The following is a 22,037-nucleotide window of genomic DNA, read 5'->3' as shown; positions in this document are numbered from 1 at the left end:
ACCCTGCAGTTTGAGAGGGAGGAGCTAAAATCAGATTTACCAGTATTACAGTTAACTACAGAGGCATGAGAGAGGAGCTGGTTGGATAGTGACACTAACAGAGATGACAGCGTTGGCTGGAGTTTGTAAGAGAAATTCGAAAGGGGCAGGATCAGTCCATCCCAAGGAAGAAGAAGCACCTTAAAGAGAGCTGAGACAACCATGGCTGACAAGGGAGGTCAAAGACAGTATCAGAGTAAAAGAGAAGGCAGATAATACACCAAATATTAGTGGGAAGCTTTTAAAAACCAACAGAAGGCACTAAAAAACATTAAGAAGAGATAAGATGAAATACAAAGGTAAGCTAGCCAATAATATAAAAGAAGATACCAGAAGTTTTTTTAGATATGCATACACCATAAAGGGTAAAAGAGAATTAAGAATGAATATCAGACTACTGGAAATGGTGCTGCAGAGGTAGTAATAGACAATAGGTGCAGGAGTAGGCCATTTGGCTCTTCGAGCCAGCACCGCCATTCACTGTGATCATGGCTGATCATCCACTATCAGTATCCAGTTCCTGCCTTATCCCCATAACCTTTGATTCCACTATCTTTAAGAGCTCTATCCATCTCCTTTTTGAAAGCATCCAGAGACTTGGCCTCCACAGCCTTCTGGGGCAGAGCATTCCATATATCCACCACTCTCTGGGTGAAAAAGTTTTTCCTCAACTCCATTCTAAATGGCCTACCCCTAATTCTAAGACTGTGGCCTCTGGTTCTGGACTCACCCATCAGCGGGAACATGCTTCCTGCCTGCAGCGTGTCCAATCCCTTAATAATCTTATATGTTTCAATAAGATCCCCTCTCAGCCTTCTAAATTCCAGAGTATACAAGCCCAGTCACTCCAATCTTTCGACATATGACAGTCCCGCCATCCCGGGAATTAACCTTGTGAACCTACGCTGCACTCCTTCAACAGCAAGAATGTCCTTCCTCAAATTTGGAGACCAAAACTGCACACAGTACTCCAGGTGTGATCTCACCAGGCCCCTGTACAGCTGCAGAAGGACCTCTTTGCTCTTATACTCAATTCCCCTTGTTATGAAGGCCAGCATGACATTAGCTTTTTTCACAGCCTGCTGTACTTGCATACTTGCTTTCAGTGACTGATGTACAAGAACATCTAGATCTCGTTGTGACTGGGTAATGGAGAATAAAGGAATGGTGGAAAAACTGAGTAAATATTGTGCAACTTTCTTCACTATGGAAGAATTCAGCAGTGTATCAGAAATTTGAGAGTGTCGGGGGTAAAGGTGAGTGTAGTCACTATTACTGAAGAGAAGGTGCTTGGGAAGATGAAAGATTTTAACGTAGATAAGTCACCTGGACTAGGTGCATTACACCCCAGGGTTCTGAAAAATGTCACGGAAGAGATAATGGAGGCTTTAGTAGTGATTAGAAGGGGGGGGGGAGAGAGGAAATTATAAGCCAGTTAGCCTGACTTTAGAGGTTGCGAAGACATTAGAGTCCATTATTAAGGATGATGTTTCACATTATTTAAAATAAGTTGAAGTCAGCATGGTTTCCTTAAGGGGAAATCTTACCTGACGTATCAGTTGGAATTCTCTGAGGAAATATCAGGTAGGATAGACAAAGTAGGGACAGTAGATGCTGTTAACTTAGATTTTCAGAAGGCCTTTGACAAAGTGCTGCACATAAGGCTGCTAAACAAGTAAAGAGCCCATGGTGTTATAGGAAAGATACTAGAATGGATAGAAATTTGGCTGACTGACATAAGCAAAAAGTCAGAATAAAGGGGGCTTTTTCTGGCTGGCTGCAGTGACTCATGGTGTGCCACAGAGTTCAGTGTTAGATCCACTGCTTTTCACATTATATGTTAATGATCTGGATGATGGAATTGATGGTTTTGTGGCCAGGGTTGCAGATGATACAATGATAGGCACAGGGACAATGATATTGAGGAAGCAGGTAGATTGCAGAAAGACTGAGATGGACCAGGAGAATGGGCAAATAAGTGGCACAGTTTACGTATCTTTGCTTTCAATAGAATTACAACTCAGCACCTATTCCTACAGTCAGGTGATCTGATCAAGAAGTCTGATTAGATATAATATTAAAACACAATCCCACCACTACCAGTTCTGTTCAAGTAATTGAATCAATCTGGAATTACAGTTAACCTCATGAAACTATTATTTTTTTTTCAAGAAAAATAAAAGTCCACTTCACTGAATGAAACCTGGAACTTTCTTTCCTCCATTCAGAATGAGTAAAATATTAAAAATAAATGCTGGCATTCTGTTATTAGATTAATAAAAACTTGACCAAAGTCCATATACTCAAATGCTTTTCCGTACCCACACTAACCTGACCCAGAGGCACCTGCACAAAAGCAGGCAAGAACAAATGCCAAACAAATCATCCCACCTCAGATTAGTACTGATACAGACCAGTATGACATGACTTGATCTAGCCTGAGCCATGATGTTTTAGAACACTGAAGTCCAACCTAACCTGGAGTTGAAACATATCATTGAGTACTGTTAAGTTTCAGTTGGAGAGGCAGTTTCTGATTAGATTGGCAGGTAATAGAACAGGCATCAAGAATGAGCGTACACTCAGTGGCCATTTTATTAGGTGCGCATGTACAACTGCTCGTTAATGCAAATATCCAATCAGTAGATCATGTGGCAGTAACTCAATGCATAAAAGCATGCAGACATGGTCAAGAGCTTCAGTTGTTGGTCAAACCAACTATCAGAATGGGGAAGAAATGTGTTCTAAGTGACTTTGACTGTGGAATGATTGTTCGTGTCAGACGGGCTGGTTAGAGTATCTCAGAAACTGCTGATCATCTGAGTTTTTCACCCACAACAATCTCTAGAGTTTAGGGAAAGGTGCAAAAAAAAACAAAAAAAGATCTGGTGAGCAGCAGTTCTGTGGGCAAAAAAAAATTGAGAGAAGTCAACGGAGAATGGTTAGACTGGTTCAAGCTGACAGGAAGGTGACAGTAGTTCAGATAGCCACATGTTACAACAGTAGTGTGCAGAAGAGCGTCTCTGAATGCACAGCACATCGAAACTTAAAGTGAGTGGGCTACAGCAGCAGACCACACCGTAATCCCACTCCTGTACCTAATAAAGTGGCCACTGAGTGTACATTCCATGACAGTGTAAATTAGAATGAAAAATTATGTATTTACAGAATGAAGCATTAAAAGATGCCTTTGCACCAATGTAAATTTTAGTGCCTTTTGGTTTTGTGGAAAAGCATTAAGATTTTCTCTTGGAAATACATACCATGTTGCTTAGGTCAGTTTGCTCCAAAGGACCAAAGAAGGAAAATGTAATGATGTGTCTAAATTAAATTTCTTTCTATTATGTAACAGATTTTAAAGATGTATATTGTACTTGATAACATTTCTAATAAGTAGTGATATTCTGGAGATTCTGTAATCTATCTGCTTCTAGAACTACTGGTATCTGATACTTGAGTCACTTCATCGATTTCTAAGTGATGGTCATTTGGTTCTGAAGCTGTTTGATGAGTGTAATTTTATTCACACCACAATATAACTTTTCAGAAGGTTAATGAAATGCAGTTGGAGCATTTGATAGGTGATACTTGCACATAAAATTTGATGAAGAAAGGATAATTGAACATTTTGAAAGTGGAAAAAGATTGTCAGTCATATAGCACAACAGCATAAAATCTGGCCCTTTAGGCTATTAAGTCCATGCCAACCTGTTTTTCAGATTAATCCCATCTACCCGCACCCAGACCATAGCCCTCTGTACTCTAATCCATATATATGTATATATACAAATTTCTCTTAAATTTTGCATTTAAACCTGGATCTACCTCTTTTGCTGGCACCCTCTGATTGAAGAAGTTCTCCCTCAGATTCCCCTTAAATATTTCACCTTTCACACTAAACCTCTGATCTGTAGTTCTAGTCTCACCCAACCTCGGGGAGAAAAGCCTGCATCTATTTACCCTATCTATATCCCTCGGAATTTTGTATGCCTCTGTAAGATCTCCACTCGTCCTCCTTTGCTCCAGGGAATGAAGTCCTAATCTATTGAATCTTTCCCTATAACTCAGTTCCTCAAGTCCTAGTAAATCCATGTAAATTTTCTCTGCACTTCTTAAAGCTTATTGATGTTTTTTTCCTGTCAATGGGTGATCAGAACTGCACAGAATACTCCAAATTTAGCCTTACCAATGTCTTATACAACTTCAACATCACATCCCAACTCCTAAACTGAGAATTTTGATTTATGAAGGCCAATGTGCCAAACGGTCTCTCTACCTGTGACACCACTTTCAAGGAATTATGGATCTGTATTCCCAGATCACTTTGTTCTCCTGCATTCCTCTGTGCCCAACCATTCACTGTGTAAGTCGACCCTGGTTGGTCCTGCTGAAGTGTAATACTACAGTCTTGTCTGCAGAAAATTCCATCTCCCATTTTCCTAGCTTGTCCCGATCCTGCTCCAAACTTTGATAGACTTCCTCAAAATCCATTGGGCCCCCAAATCTTGGTGTAATCTGCAAATTTTCTGATCCAGATTATCACATTATCACCTAAATCATTAATATAGATGACAAACAACAAGGGAACCAGCACCAATCCCTGTGGCACACCACTAATCACAGGCCCCCAATCAGAGAGACCGCCATCTGCTATTGCTGTCTGTCTTCTTTCACTAAGCAAATGCTGAATTCAATTTACTGCTTCATTCTGAATGCCAAATTACATAACCTTCTAGACCAACCTCCCATGTGGGACTTTGTCGAAGGCCTTGCTTAAGTCCATGTAGATTTCCTTCAATAACCTTCCTCACAAGCACACAAAAACTCTGTAAGATTGATTAGACACTATTTACCTTGCAAGACATCATGTTGACTATCCCTAATCAGTCCCTGTCTATCCAAATATTTATATATCCTGCCCCCTGGGATACCCTCCGATAATTTACCCACGACTGATGTCAGGATCACCAGCCTATAATTTCCCAGCTAATTCTTTAGTGCTTTTCTTGAACAATAGAACAATATTTGCTCTCCTCCAGCCTTCTAGCACCTCAGACGTGGTTAAAGACATTTTAAATATCTGTGCCAGGGCTCCTGCAATTTCTGTACGTTCTTCCACTATTAATTTCAGCAGTCATTTATCAAGCAAGTTTTCAAATATGGTTTGTCAAGTAATCAAATCACAAACAAAAGGAGCAAGTGAAGTTGGGAAAAGTTTGCACCCCTTGAAAAAGAGTGCATACAATCGACAAGCAACTATCTTCTATACAGTATAGGTGTAATAGTGCCAATGTGTTGAATAATATTAACAGTTAACTAATTCCCTTTTTTTATGTTGCTTTATAAAACTATCAGATCTAATATGGATCAAAGAAATTTAGCAATGTTGCTCCATTTTTATGTCTTAATGGAGTAATTTTCTAAGTATCTAAAGACAAACAAAAAGACTTCCCGGTATCAGTCATGCCAATGAATGGTCTCCAAGATTTCAACAGTTTTTAAAAAAATTATTTTTGAACGCTTTTGTTGAGAAGAACTGTAAGATTATGATTTGCCTCAGCAGTTTTCCCAATAATGTTTCATGTTGTCATGTTTAATGGTGTTACCTGAATGAATGCATAATAATATAATGAGACTTTGATGAGCGTAGTAGAGTCACGATGAACATTCATCATGTAATATAATTTGTGATTGCAGTTCATTATTAGACCTAGAAATACCTCAAAGTTTATGTTAGTCAGTTATCAGCACTGTGTTTGAGCCTCCATTTCAACATCACTATGATTTCATAGACTTCACTTTTGTAAGCATGACAGATGGACAGATACAATTTGCTGCACTAGATCATCAAGAAAAATTTCTGCAACTGAGCAAACAGCTTGATTTTTATCATTCACATTTCCTGAACTTTTGGTACTCCTTATTTTTCATTATTCAAAGCCATTCAATAGACATAAAATTAAGCCTTTACTCATAGTATATGTTCTTTGTGTCTCAAATCTAAGATATGTTTCTTAAAATTTTCTTCGCAGAAGATCAGTTGAAAACCCTGTTGTTGACCAACGGCAGTGAGTCTGGATATTGTATGTCCAGTGATGGAGATATTCTGTTAGTTGGAGAGTCTTGGAAGCCAAACGCCTGTACAAGCTGCATATGTGGTGACGGTGCCATTCAGTGTTTCTCTCAGACATGTCCAGCTGCTTTATGTAGGCTGCCAGTTCTAAGGAAAGGACAGTGTTGCCCCTATTGTTTGGGTAAGTAAATTGCCTTTGTGCCCCCAATACATTGAAAGTCATTTCTTCGGATAAATATTTTTCCTATCCTGTCAAGGAGAAATTATTATGGAAGGTCAGGCCATGGCAAGTGTTTTTATCCAGTTTCAAACACTCATGTTGTTTATCATTGTGGTGTAGTTGGATGATTGCATTAATGTCTTGTAGTGAATCGTGTGACAATCTAACTAAGCAAATTCAAGAGTAATTAATCCAACTTAGTTAAAACAAAAAGTCCAGAACTGGAAAATAATTTAACAAAAATGGTTAGATTTTGAAGTTAATATAAATAATAATCTTTGCTGTCTTATAATTTTGTTGATATATTTTGGAATCCACTCTCAAAGAAGTATTTTAAGCGATAAATTTGCGCAAGTTTAGGATGCAGGAAGATTCCAAAATCATCATGTATGATGAGAATGAAATTCTTTAATAGGAATTACACTTATCAACTATTTAGCTTTCTACTTTTACTTTAAATTCCTAATATCTACTCAGATTGGAATAGGGTAGGCACAGATTACATGACTACCAGATTTTGAAATGTTGGAGCATGTGTACATTTCAGCCTGTGATGTCTGTACTGGGCATGATGCCAAACTCCCTAATGCCTACACATTATACATATCCTCTCCATTCCTGCATAGTCATGTACCTATTTAAAAGCCTCTTGAACGCCACTTGTTATATCTGCTGCCATTACCACCCCGGCAGTGTATACTGGGCACCTTTCACTCTGTGTTTAAAAAAAAACTTACTCTGTACATTTCCTTCAACACTCCTCCTCATTTTAAAGCTATGTCCCCTAGTATTCAAAGTATATTTTATATAATCAGGAATAGTCTGCCACTTAGCAAATGTCTCAATTCCATCTCTTTTGCTCTCCAGGGAAAGACTGCTAAGTTAATTTATTTTGTTGCTGCCCCCTCCTACTAAATTAATATTACAAACATGATACATTTCAGCTGGAAAGCTTTTCCTGACTTTATTTTGACGTGTAACTTCCCAATGAAGAATTTATATTTTATCCAATACTTTAGCAGGTTTATGGAAAAATTACAAATGCATTCACAGGCAGTAAAATATTGTCAGAAGTAATTAAATTTGCTGTTAGATTGTAGATTAAAACCAGGCAAATACAGTGGAGTGGTTGGTAGATCGGAAGAAACTGTAGGAATGAGTAAGTTTTGTGCATAGAAGATCCCATAAAAAGTTGGAGTTTGAAATACCCTGCCAAGTTTTTGGTGCAGAATTTGTTGCATTCTCTGTGTGCACCTTTTATTCTATTGAGAGTGAATTAACGGAGTTAATTGAAAGGGGTAACAAATAATTCCTCTTCACATGGGTTTTAGTTTCTCACAAATAACTCGAGCCATATTAAAGAGGATAGTTTTGTTTTAATATGCTTTACTACTAGTGCACTGAAAACTTGCTTTATTTCATCCTCAAGCTCTCAAATTTTTCTGGAGAATTTTGTCAACTGAGCATTAAGTAAGCTCAGATCAGCTATATATTTAATGTAAACTGCCAGTATGCGAATGGTAGGTCATAACTACTGCTTGGGCCCCTAATGAGAAATGGATGTAAGGGATGGAAGCCAAGAGATTAGATTGAAAAATCAGACAAAGCTGCTGTGACTTGCTGGAAAATAATTCCATTTTTCAACCCAGTGAATCTGAGAGTTGCATTCTTTAGCAATAATAATGATTGACACCAAAATGCAGGAGATGCTCAGTAGTCTTCCTCTCTTTATGAAGAACTTCTTTCATTTATTGCCAATTTTTCCTTGTTTTAAGACATGCCAACAGTTTCTTCACCAACAACAGAGGCTGCTGATATATCACCGGAGAAGTCAACTGAACGAAAGGATAAGGGGGTACCTCTACCATCTGTTCAGCCTGATTTATCATTATTCACAGGTAAAGGAAAACTTGATCACATGCCATTGAGCTCTAGATTATTTTCAGTAAAATGAACAAAGCAGTCCTCTTATAATGTTTCTAAAATTATGAGTTAGGAATATAGTTTGAGTTAATAACTCTTGCTGTGTAGTTTGGTCAACTGATGAATTGGATTTATTTATGTAAGCTCTTTTTCTTTTAAAAGTGCCATATTTACACTCAGTGACTATTTTATTGGGTACCTAATTAAAGTGGCCACTGGGTGTATATTCATGGTTCTCTGCTGCTATAGCCCAACCACTTCGAGGCTCAACGTGTTGCGCATTCCCAAATCCTCTTCTGCACACCACTGTTGTAACACCTGATTACAGTATTTGAGTCACTGTGACCTTCCCATCAGCTTGAACCTGTCTGCGGATTCACCTCTGGCCTTGCTCATTAACAAGGCATTATTGCTCAAAGAACTGCTGCTCACTGGATGTGTTTTGTTTTTCACACCTTTATTTGTAAGCTCTAGAGTCTGCTGTGCTTGAAAATCCCAGGAGATCAGCAGTTTCTGAGATACTCAAACCACCCGGCTGGTACCAACAATCCTTTCATGGTCAGAGTCACTTAGGTCACATTTCCTCCCTATTTTGTTGTTTTGTCTGACCAACAACTAAACCTCTGGACTATGGCTGCATGCTCTTATGCAATAAATTGCTACCACATTAGATTAGATTAGACTCAACTTTCTTGTCATTGTGCCGAGTACAGATAGAAAGCCAATGAAATGCAGTTAGCATCTGACCAGAAATGCAAAGAATAGTGTTAGTTACAAAATAACTGCGAATAAAAAGTAAGTGCTACAGCACGCAAATATAAAAGTACTGAGACAGTACAATATGGATGCAATACTGCTTAGCGCGGTGATGTGAGGTTCAGCAGGGTCACAGCCTTGGGGAAGAAGCTCTTCCTGTGCCTGCTGGTGTGGGAGCGGAGGCTCCTGTAGCGCCTACTGGATGGAAGGAGAGTAAAAAAAATCCATGGTTAGGGTGAGATGCATCTTTGATAATGCTTTTCGCCCTGCCTAGGCAGCGTTTATGGTAGATGTTCTCAATGGTGGGCAATTGGGTGCCGATAATCTGCCGGGCAGTTTTCACCACATGCTGGAGTGCTTTGCAGTCCAATACAGTACAATTGCCATACCACACTGAGATACAGTTGGTGAGTATGCTCTCAATGGTACAGCGGTAAAAGTCCGTCAGTATCCTGGGACAGAGGTGAGCTTTCTTGATGCTTCGCAGGAAATAAAGGCACTGTTGTGCCTTTTTGATCAGGATGGAGGAGTTCAGGGACCAGGTGAGATCTTCGGAAATGTGGACACCAAAGAATTTGAAGCTTGATACGCACTCCACTACAGCTCCGTTGATGTAGCTCGGGACGTGAGTGTGGCTCCTAGCATGCCTGAAGTCCACAATGATCTCCTTGGTCTTCTGGGTGTTAAGGGCCAAATTGTTGTCGGCACACCAAGCAGCCAGGTGCTGGACCTCGTCCCTGTAGGCCATCTTGTCATCCCCTCTGATCAGGCCAACCACCATGGTGTCGTCTGTGAACTAGATTATGGAGTTAGAACCATGTACAGGAACGCAGTCATAGGTGAAAAGGGAGTACAGAAGAGGGCTCAGCACACAGCATTGAGGCATGCCGGTGTTCAGGGTAAGAGTGGAGAAGGAGAGGTTGTCTAACTTAACTGATTGGGGTCTGTTAGTCAGAAAGTCCAAGGTCCAGTTGCAGAGGGATGAGCTAGTACCAAGCTGGCGAAGTTTGGCAATCAGCTTGGAGGGGATCACAGTATTGAATGCCAAACTAAAGTCAATGAACAGCATTCTGACGTAAGAGTGCATAATAGACTGATTAGATGTTTGCAGGTAAAGTGGCTACTAAGTTCAAGGTTAATTGTCATTCAACCATACATAAATATCCATGAATACAGCCAAACGAAACAGCGTTCCTCTGAGGCTGAGGTGCACAGTACAGTACCAATAGTCAAACACAGCACAAGGCACACATGCTACAGATAAGACAGCAGTAAAATACAGTCACACAAAAAATAGTCCAAGTCCCTGAGTCGTGTGCGTGATTGGTGTTGGGATAGTTAATGAAATAATTATGCATGTTACTTTAGTGTATAGCTATAGTTTGTGTGACATCATTCCCCTCATCCCAGCTCAGCCAACAAATTTATAATGTAGCAATCTCAGACCCTTGCAACAGGCCTGGTTTAGTTTCCATGATGCTCTCAAGACGAGTCCTCAATCTTGGATCTTATGACTCCTGATTTCTTCTACCTTCCAAGCAGGTGGACTAAGACAGGGACAGGGGCTGTCTGTAATCATTCTTGGTGGGCAGGATATGGCATTGGAATCAGGGTTGTTGAGCTGAAGAATTCAAGTATCCACTTGAATTCCTACCATTGAACTGTACAGCAAATTCACACTTAACTTTCTTAGAGCTTCCAGTGACAATGTCCCATTAGTACCATGGTGTGTAAATGCTGTACATAATGTAAAGGGGACCAGAAGAAACTCCTCCTATGAAACAAGTGGAAGAATGTGGCACATTACTAATCACTGTCCTCTGGTTTAGCCTGTTACCAAACCTGTGAAAAACCTTCTATTTGGAATCTCATCCACAGTCAAAAACATTTAAAAGCCAAAAAAAAATTAAAATTGCTTAAATGATTACATTTTTAAGGAAATAAACAAGAACTCTAAGTTTAAATAGCATTTTAAATAATTCAATTCAGTTACATGTTTTTATTAATTCAAAGAACTGTGAAATTATTAAAACTTATGTTTGTCCTTCATATCTATCTCTCTATTCAAATGAATGGAGGTACTCTTCCAGCACTAGTTCTAAGCTGTTTGGGCAAATTTCTCAGAGATGTGCTGGAGAAATGCCACAGATTTTTGTTCCACTTCAGAGGGAACACATGCCCGCTAGTTCCGGGTTAAAGCATTCACATGCACATACTTGGAAATCCAATGTTTGGTGACACTTGGGAAAATAACTACAATTCTGTGCGGGAATGTGGTTTTGTTGGTGAACTCAGTCTTTCCTAGGATTAGTCAAAGAAAAGAGTAACCTATCCAAAGCCAGATGTTCAACAAGCTAGAAACTCGGGTAGTACTTGGATAGAGTGAGGAATCATCTACAGAAATGTGAGGACTGCTTTTGCCTCTGGATGCATTGCTGAATGACCAATGGCTTGGGGTGGAGACAATGGTAAATGGCTGGAGATAGCAGTGTAGGGCTAAGACAATAAGTCACTTCAATAGAGGTTTTGCTTCAGATATTATTCAGTCAGCGAGATTGCAAATAAAGTTCGACTGCTCAGGAGAATCTCCATTGGTAGGGATGACCTTGTTGAATGTCAGAAGGAACAATAAACCATAGTCACAAAGGATGCCAGTTGTTAATTTTCAAGTGCTGGGTAGAAACATTTTTGGAAAAACTGTACTGTATCATGAAGTTGTGGCAAGATTGGGAATGGATCAGGAACCAACACTTTTGTGGATTTTGCAAAGAACATGGCATTTTATTAGAATAAATAGGTGCTGATAGCAAAGGGCATGAAGGCTGTGTTAGTGGTTCAGAAAGGCACCGCTTCAGAGGGAAAGTGAATAGACACAAGAAATACTGGAACTCAGCAAGTCCTGATGAAGGGCATCAGCTCAAAATGTTGACAGTTTATTCCCCTTCTCTGGGTTCCTCCAGCATTTTGTGTGTGTTGCTCAGCCACTCATAATGTTGGTGAGAATGAGGAAAGAAGAGATGAATGATAGTCACAAATACTCCCCCAATGCCGATAAGGAATTTTAGAGTTTTGACCCGGAAACAATGAAGGAGTATTTTATGAGATGTTAATTGGTGAAACTTAGTTTTGAATGAATTCCCACATAACAAACACTGCTGCTTTTACAGGAAGTGCAGGATGAAAGTTGCAAATTCTGGACATGATGTGTATCACATCTTGGTGAGTTGCTGCAGTGTTTCAGTAGTTAATCTGCACAGCAACCACTCTACATGTGTTGGAAGGAGTAAATATGCATATTAGAAAGAGGAGATTTGGAACAAAGTTGACAAAATCTTTTTTGATTCTTTACTGTTTCTTTGGTTGGCTGGCATGATTTTGTTCATGGTTTAGCAATTACAATGCCTTACCTCTTGTATGTTTTCCTTCTCGCATCATTGCAGCAGCCACTGGGAGACCCCCCAAGCAAACTGAAATGGCAATAATCTACCAGTCAGCAGCATGGGTCCTGGCAGCCATACTGCTAACAATCATCACGTTTTTAATAGCCACACTCATAATAAACAGAAAGAAACAGTGGTTCCAGATGCCATGCTACCATGCACCAACAAAGGTAAGAAAATCAAACTATAATCAATGCAAAACTGGTAAGGTGCATTAGAAAAAAAATCATAAGGATATCCTGTACCCATTATTCCTTTGCTGGTGCTACTCAATTCAGTTAAAACTTTCCAGTCTATTCTTCTTGTGAATCTGCAGTATATCATAAGAGTCAACCTAGAGTTTTGATGGTTCCGGAGCATTCGTGGAGATTAGCGCAGTTCTATCTATTGCCATGGAGTGACACTAGTTCACAGACTGTTTTCTTGTATTCACGGTAGTCTTAAAAATTAAGATAAAAACTGAATTGAGCAAATTGGTACTACAAAATAATTATAGTGTAAGTATTAATTTCACCTGTACTGAACTTGGAAGATTATGCAAAGAATGGATTAAACTTGTGCTTTCTTAGTGAGTCTGTGCAAATTTAGCAGTCAAGTTCAACTCTAGAACATGAAAGTTGATTGAGCAATGAGCCAAAGCAGAGGCATTACAATGAGCTTCGGCATATCTGGTGATCACTTGGGGAGCTGGGGGGGAAGAAACTTTGTATGAAAAGATCTCATGAATATCATATCTTCATCACATTCTCAAGATTGACTGTTTAACGACCACCCCCAATTTAGGCTCCTATGTAAAAAAAATTATCACCAGAAGGATTCAAGAATTACTCAAATCAATCCATGAGGGAAAAAAGGAAAGGAAATGTAAAGAACAAATTGATTTGCTCATTCATGCATAAATGTTTAGAACATAGAACATAGAAATTTACAGCACATTACAGGCCCTTCAGCCCAAAATATTGTGCCGACCATGTAACCTACTCTAGAAACTGCCCAGAATTTCCGTAGTGCATAGCCCTCTGTATTTTTCTAAGCTCCATGTACCTATCTAAGACGCTCTTTAAAGACCCTATTGTATCTGCAAGGCATTAAGTATACCATGTTAATGTACAAGAATTAACTTCTTGTGGTCCCAAGTGAAGTCAGTACAGTACCTCATTGATTTTTGATTTGGCTCCCATTATTACTGACTTAGATATCCAAATTTAGAGTAAAAGTTCATCAAATGTCTATCTTTAGTGTGTTCAATGTGAGGTTTGCAAATTCTGAACCTCAAGATATCACAATGCTAATTAAATGTTTTGGGGTATAGTCACTATTCCTATGCAGCAGCCAGTTTCAAAGCAGAAACTTCATTGGGGTATTATTATTATTACTGACATTGGCTGAAAGATGAATATTGGCAAGAAAAGAAAAGGAGAACTTCCCTGTAATACTTCAACATATTCCCATTGGATTTTTTTCCCCTTTTTGATGGTTTTTCAGTTTAATACCTTATCTATGAGTCAGTGTTCTTGGTACTGCACTGGATCACCAGCCTAGATTTTATACTCAACTCAGTGAACCACAAGAATGGAATTGAAAGTGCTGCCAACTGATTCATGGCTACAACCTTAGCATTAAAGGATGTTAAAGCAGATTAGTCAAATAAGTCAGAATTGTATGGAAATCCTTGAGCTCAACAACATTCAGAGTATCAAAGAGACTTTTATCAGCTTCTCTTGACATTCTACTTGTCTGGTTAAAATTCCAAAACAGTCGAGAAGAGAGTGTTCAATGGATTGATTCAGCACCTACATTGCACAGTACAATAGAGAAAATATTAATCTGTGTGATCTGAAATGAGATATTGGTTGTTTATGCACTATTATCCTGCAACTGTTTTAGATTCACCTATGGTGCTGGCCTCTGCACCATGTGAATGTGAATCTATCTAGAGCCACCTGCTCCTATGATTCATTTAGTTCTCTAATACTATTCATGGGCTACAGTGCTTTGAACAAATCTGTTGGTCTTCAAATTCTGATTACACATCCATGGATATTTCTCTCAAAAATGAGATGGGGAAATCCTTAATACTAAAAATGGGAGCTGCAGCTACACGTTTTTAGAAAGCTATTCACATAATCTTTAGGTATTTGGATTTTTTGTGGGTGATGATCCCTCAAAGTAATTAAAAAAGATTTGCCAGTATATGCAAAATTGCTTCAAAATACTATTAATAAGAAATAAAAGGGTAGGTTGATAAAATAAAGTGGGGGCAATAATTATGATGTTTAGTTGGTTTCAATGATCAGTTTCACATCTACTAGCCTGAATTACTACCCTAGTATACCATTTTGTACCATGAAAGTTGGAGAATCAGGGCCAAATCTATGCTTCTTCTAACCCGTCCTGTAAAAAAACACTTTTTTTATGTTGGACAAACTGAAATTATTCTGTTAATAGGGAAGAAGCACATCTGTTTTATGCCTTCATTCAAGAAAATGTCTTTGAGATGTCATTGTTTGTGTACCTACAAAATTAGTTGTTAATAACCTAAGTATTTAATACCAGCTCAGAAATGCTTTCATATAATTGCCTTTCATCTTTGTTTCTGTAACAGACGCAGTTTTTGAAAAATCCAGTTGACAAACAAACTGTGGTCTACATGGACTCTGTGAAAGGAAACAAAATGCACAGCGTTAATAACTGCTGCAGAAAGGATCTAATGGTGGAAGCAGATTCCCAGTACAATGAGAAATACCGTGTGCGTGCAGAAAAACAAAGCAACAGCCAGCAAAACAAACTGCTTGGATAGAAACATGAAAAAAGTTGGCTTCTGAACTGATGGAGACTTGGCAATAATTCAAAGAGTGTGCTCCATTCACCAGCCTTGCCTCTTCTGGTTTCCATTATATTTTGAGTTAATGATTCCAGCTTGTTATCTGTTATCTGTGTATGATTCAGGTACTTGCAAAATAACAGTTACTTTTAAAACCACATGTCTTTATTGACTTTCCTGTTCATTTAAAATACCCAAAAGAATTAATAGAGAAACTTGCCAAAAAAACATAATCAAGCCAGAAAATGAACACCAAACTTCTCAGTATTTTTGTTCGGTACAATATATAGGGGGGAAAGTGTGGGGACAACATATGGGGAAGAGTAAGCCTTTAGTCAGTTACTGTAACCACTTTATTCAAAGAGTACTTAATCAAGCAATGGCTTAATTAAAATTGTCCCCCAATGTTATAGAATAAGCATTTTCAAACACAGGTGGATTTTAGTTTGTTTAAAATTGATGTTTTGGAAATGTGGTAATGGAATATATATTTCTTAATGCCCTGAGAGAATATTGTAGCATTTTTCCTCGTGCAGGAGAAATCTTTAAAAATTATCTTTCATCGTGACATTTTTCAGCACTAGTAAAAAGGTAAATTACTGGGAACTGGAGAATAGCTGTAAACTGACACTTTATTCCACCTCCAGAATACATGCAAAATATTAAAACTTTCAACAGCCTTTGGATTGGTGGAATTTCTCATCTATTCCAAGACAGCACTGTAAATGCCAAGAGGGATGGACAAATGGTCAAATAGGAAATGAAAGATACCAAATTATTGCTGCAGAAATATGCATTTAACTATAGCATTATTATTACAGTTAACATTTGCTATGACAGTGATTTACATGCTGTATCAATTCCAATACCTGTACTCTATATTTTCATTGTGTTGAATGTATTCACAATTTTTGTTTGTGAACAGACTGTCATTCCAGTTTGTAGAAGGAATTGAACTGAGCATTGCTGCTTTATTTGACTGGTGACAACAAAACTCAATATAAATGCCAAAAGCAAGAAAAGCTAATGTGGAAAATTTATTATCACGTTTAAATTAAAAGTGTTATAAAATCTTTGAGTGAACCCTAGTGAACACACCATCAGGGATAAGATGCGTGGCAGAACCAGGAACAGAGCTAAAATATTATTTAATCTTGTTGGAGGAGGATGGCGTAAAGGGGCTGAATATAAGCAGTGTATGAATAATGAAAAGCACATACTGTACCCCCACCCCCAAGCTGTTCTAGCTTCACCCAGGCTTAACATGCAGGCTTTACCCATTTACAGTGCTCTAGGTGACTGAATAAAAAGTATTTCAAAATATTGATGGTGTTTTGAGGTGTCAAGGAAGAGTGAAATGTTGTAACTACTCTATGGTTTATACTCTATGGTTTAAAATGTGGGAGCACAGGGAATATGTTGGTAAGCTGTGGCACTTTGTAGTCAACTTTACTAATAACATTAAGGATTTTAAGAAAAGCCCTATTGATACCAGGCTGTGAGCGTACAAATTCTTTTAAATTGTAAGAAGTTTCAAGTATTTTTGTAGATACTTAGTTTGCAGATAATTGAGCAAAAGGGAGGAGAGTTTCTTAATTTATTTTTTCAGATAGCTTAATTTATTAATCTAAGTAGAATCTGTATAGAAGAATAGCAGAGGGCTTAACAATTCTGTTTACTTCTATTTGTTACTGTGATTTGTAGTCCAATAAGTTAAGATGTGGCAAAGCTCTTTGGCCATGCAATTTTGCTGGTGTGTTATGCTGAGATAATTACCTGATCATATGCCTTAAAAACCTGTAAACCCCTTTGCTGTACTTTTTATGTAAGTTCTTAATTTTTGTTTAACTCTTTACTGTTGATATATAGAGATCTAAGTTGCTTATTTATTTACAATAATGTGTAGTAGCACTTGTAAATGCACATGGCCTAGCAGCTGAGTTGTAACTAGTAAAAAGGCATTTACTCATTTAAATAAATTTTGTTGTGGAAATTGTCTGAATCTGTGGTAAGGTATTTTCCAAATTTGCTCTGAGAAAAACTAATCAGAAAGGAGTAGCATATATATTATAATTTCAGATCCGAGCCCCCAGGAAAATATCTACAGCATTGAGAAATATATATTTCATTATCAAGAGTAATACTCAGCAAGAAAGAGTTTTTCTGAGTACCATTGTGAAACTTTCAGTGTGACTGGGCCTTGTTTTGAAGTATGTTGCAAAGTGAACTGTCTAACGTATATTATCAATTTTCAGTCAATAATCGATTGGTAAAATAAATAGTATCCTCATTGGAATTTGCATTGAAATTTACTTCTTTTGCAGAATATTTTGGGTTTTTTTGTATTGCCATTCAGTGTTACTCAAAACACATAAATTAATAAGATCATATTATATAGGAGCAGAACTGGGCCATTTGGCTATTGAATCTGCTCCACCATTCAATCATGGCTAATATTTTTTTCTCCAACCTGATTCTTCCACTTTCTCCAAATAACCATTTACGCCCCCCCCTTATCAATGAAGAACCTATCAGTCTCATCCTAAGTCTTTGAGACAACAAAAATCACCACCTTCTGGCTGAATAAATTCCCCCTCTTCTCAATTCTAAAGGAACATCCCTTTATTCTGAGTCTGTGCCCTAGGATCCTAGATTCTCTTACTAATGGAAACATTCTCTCCACATCCAATTTATGTGCACCTTTCAGCATTTGGTTGGTTTAAGTGGAATACCCCCTCATTCTTCCAAACATCATCTGCAGAGCCATCAAACACTCCTCATATGTTAACCCTTTCCTTCCCGGGATCATTCTTTTGAACCCCCTCTGGACCTTCTCCAGCACTGGCACATTTTTCCTTAGGGGGGCCAAAATTACTCTCAATATCCCAAATATGGTCTGAGCAGCACCTTAAATCCTCAGCTGTACATCTTTGCTTTTGTATTCTAGTCCTCTCAGAACAAATGCTAACATTGCATTTGCCTTCCTTAACATGAACTCAAACTGTTAGTCAACTTTAAGAGAATCCTAAACTATAACTCCATATTCCAGATCTTAATATAAACCCAAAATAATTTATTCGAAGTAATGGAATCCTTTGCTGAAACACATTGAAGGAACTGTAAACTTCATTTTTAGTGCCTTAGTACCCCAAAAACCTATCAGGCAAACGGACAAGATTCACAAAGTGAGGACAAAATTCACAATGTAAGTGCCTTTGGAGCCCTGTCTGTGGGCCAGAGGGAGCCAGGTTTGACAAGATACCCAGTAAACATATTCCCTAACCCTGGAAATGGACAGTAGCTTCTTCAAAGAAACTACAGGAAACATGTTTCAGCAATACCACCAGTCAGAGGCTTGCTCCTTCCTCTGGTGTATTGTAGAGGTGTTAAAAGTTCAACAAATACTGTACGAGAATGTTGACAGTCAATCTTTGTACCAGAATGGAATATTTAGATTGGAAGGAGAATGAAAATGAGTATCTGCAAGGGAAATGGGAAATTCCTGAAATTCCAAAGCACCAAAGGAACCAACACAGAGACTTCCAGCTGCCTTCAAATCATGTTGCTGACCCCATCAGAAATTGTGGGGCCTTGTAAATTGAAAATGCAGATAATAATATGCTGTTGCCAAAGGCTTGGAGAATATGTAATTAAAAGATGAACAGATACTAGATTGGAGCACACAAAATACTTAGCAGAAATGGGAGAAATCAGAGAAGTGAGAGGACAAAGTGGTAAAGGAATATTCTCAGAAGAGATGCAAAGACCCAGTAAAACAGGAGCAGGATATAAAAAATTGCTGTAAAACAAGTTTGGCAGCCAACTCAAAGAAAGAAGCAATACATTTCAGGAAGCCACTTTTGATGGCTGTGTAATGGATGTTAAAAATTGCAGGGAAATTGTTTTGCTGTTAAGAGTCAAAGCCGCCTAAGAATGGTGTATATCATATTTGAATGGATGTGAAATGTGATATTGAATGCCACAAAACCTGGGAAACGTAGTGGCCTCAGCAGAGCACTCCAGATAAGCAATCAGCTTCTCTCCCCCCCCCCCCCCCCGCCCCCATGCATGGTACTCACGTATGGTGCGCCTTCATTGAAAGTGTAGCACCAGAACCTTAAAATCAAGTCTGATTTTGGAGAGTGAAGGCTTTGAAGATGTCAGCTGCTGGTTCCATCAACAGAGGACTCAGTTCTTTGGACCTTGCTATACATTAACGTGGAATTGTTGAAGATAAATGTGGACAGCTTGTGAGAGATAGGAAGGTCAATCCAAATAGCTTAAATGATAGCAGTATCCCTTTTCCTTTTCGAAAGAGCCCGCCATACAAACCAATGCATGTAAGGGTCATCCAACAGAGTCTTTTTAAGGAGAACACCATGGAAAACAGCTTTCTCCATTAGGTACGCAAACATGAGAAAATCTGCAGATGCTGGAAATTCAAGCAACACACACAAAATGCTGGTGAACGCAGCAGGCCAGGCAGCATCTATAGGAAGGGGTACAGTCGATGTTTCGGGCTGAGACCCTTCGTCAGGACTAACTGAAAGAAGAGATGGTAAGAGATTTGAAAGTGGGAGAGGGAGGGGAGATCCGAAATGATAGGAGAAGACAGGAGGGGGAGGGATGAAGCTAAGAGCTGGAAGGTTGATTGGCAAAAGGGATACAGAGTTGGAGAAGGGGCAGAATCATGGGACAGGAGGCCTAGGGAGAAAGAAAGGGAGAGGGGAGCCCAGAGGAAGATGGAGAGCTGGCAAGGAGTGATTGTGAGAGGGACAGAGAGAGAAGGAGAAAAAAGGGGGCAAATAAAAATAAATGATGGGGTACGAAGGGGAGGAGGGGCATTAATGAAAGTTAGAGAAATCAAGGTTCATGCCATCAGGTTGGAGGCTACCCAGACGGAATATAAGGTGTTGTTCCTCCAATCTGAGTGTGGCTTCATCTTGACAGTAGAGGATGCCATGGATTGACATATCAGAATGGGAATGGAACGTGGAATTAAAATGGGTGGCTACTGGGAGATCCTGCTTTGTCTGGCCGACAGAGCGTAGGTGTTCAGCGAAACGGTCTCCCAGTCTGCATCAGGTCTCGCCAATATATAGAAGGCTGCACCGGGAGCACCAGATGCAGTATATCACTCCACTCAACTCACAGGTGAAGTGTCGCCTCACCTGGAAGGACTGTCTGTGGCCCTCACCTACCACACCACCAGCCTCCGGGTCCAACATATAATTCTCCGTAACTTCCACCACCTCCAATGAGATCCCATCACTAATCACATCTTTCCCTCCCCCCCCCCCCCATTTTCTGCTTTCCACAGGGATCGCTCTCTACGTGACTCCCTTGTCCATTCGTCCCCTCCATCCTGTCATGGTCCGGTCCGTGAAGTCCGCATTCCGGTTCACAGTCCAGTCCGTGGACTTGATTCCGTGTCTTCCAGCTGTCCCTTGTTTTGGTTGAGTTAATCATAGGCAGCTGATTCCCATCTTGGGGCTTGGAATATAAGTAGCCTTGGGGTTGAGTGTGAGCTGCTGGTTTGTTTTGTCAATATTTCCTGGAGCAACCTGCTGGTGGAAGGCTGGAGTGACCACTTGCCATCTTTAGGCTGTGTTGGGGAACCATTCCCTCATGGAGCCTTGCTGTCAGTTGTCGGAGCTGCCTTTGCGGTATGTATTTGGCTGTTTCTCGGGCCAGCTGAGTGGCTGCCAGCTACTCTGAGCTAGGTAGGGATCTGGCTGTTTCTGTAGCCAGCTGAGGTTGCTGGCCGAACTGCGACTCAGAGCAACCCCGATGCAGAGATGGAATTGTCTGTCGTTCTTTGGTGTTTGTCTCTTCTTGTCCTCACCTCTGTGGGGCAAGTCAAGCTGTTTTGGATTGCCCTGCACGGGGGTCCTGTCTTGTCTTGTCTTTGCCACTGTTGGGTAAGTCTGGCTGTTCTACCATTACCCGACAGATGGACCTGTCCCACCTTGGTGTGGAGATAAAGTTGAGTCCCGGCTCTATGTCTATGTACTGTCCAGTCTCATGTTAGTGTCATGTTAAAGATGAGTCCCAGCTTTTCGAAGGATAAGTCCTGGTTCTATGTTGATGTACAGTTCCCAGTCTGTCTCTGAGCTCCAGCCTCTGAATTATCAGCCTCTGCATTCCAAGACTCCAGCCTCCAGCCTCCAGCCTCCAGCCTCCAGCCTCCAGCCTCCAGCCTCCAGCCTCAAGACCCCAGCCTGCAGCCTCCAGCCTCAAGACCCTAGCCTGTCTCCAAGCTCAAGCCTCAAGACCCCAGCCTTGTCCTGTCCTGTAGTCATGTCCTGTCCTTGCCTGGTTCTGGGGCCCGAGCCCGAGGAAAGACCCAGGTTCTGGGTCCTTGTCCAGTCTTTGGCTCGGAGCCCAAGCCCAGGCTCCTAGTGCATAGTTCCTTGTCTGGGTTCCCTGTCTTTTCCATGTCCTAGCCCAAGTCTGTGTTCTTGTCCCTGCTCTTTGTCTGTATCCTGTCATGACCCTACTCTAGTTAAGTCCTGTTCCTAGTACTTCAGTGTCTGTGTCTTGCATTTGGGTCCACCATCAACGCCCCCCCCCCATTGTGACACATCCCTTCCCACCAATCTCCCTCCCGGCACTTATCCTCGTAAGCATAACAAGTGCTACACCTGCCCTCACACATCCTCTCTCACCAACATTCAGGGCCCCAGACAGTCCTAGTAAAATCATTTTTATTATGTAAATAAATAACTTGAAAATTATATATGGGTAAATTTCAGAGTTTGA

General features: G+C 39.8%; 1 protein-coding gene across 1 annotated transcript in view; it reads left to right on the top strand.

Annotated features, from left to right (window-relative positions):
* LOC140201650 (cysteine-rich motor neuron 1 protein-like) overlaps positions 1 to 17,268 on the top strand; it is a 256,373-nt gene extending 239,105 nt beyond the window's left edge. The window contains exons 11-14 of the mRNA XM_072266101.1: positions 6,072 to 6,293; positions 8,108 to 8,230; positions 12,452 to 12,621; positions 15,057 to 17,268. Of these exons, the coding sequence (XP_072122202.1) occupies positions 6,072 to 6,293; positions 8,108 to 8,230; positions 12,452 to 12,621; positions 15,057 to 15,251 (710 nt within the window). The 3' untranslated portion in view covers positions 15,252 to 17,268. The remainder of the gene's footprint in view (positions 1 to 6,071; positions 6,294 to 8,107; positions 8,231 to 12,451; positions 12,622 to 15,056) is intronic.
* Positions 17,269 to 22,037: the final 4,769 nt, after the last annotated feature.

Source organism: Mobula birostris, chromosome 1 (assembly GCF_030028105.1).
Source record: "Mobula birostris isolate sMobBir1 chromosome 1, sMobBir1.hap1, whole genome shotgun sequence".
Taxonomy (NCBI): Eukaryota; Metazoa; Chordata; class Chondrichthyes; order Myliobatiformes; family Myliobatidae; genus Mobula; species Mobula birostris.
The sequence above is the reverse complement of the archived record's forward strand: the minus strand, read 5'-3'. Positions and strand labels throughout refer to the sequence as shown.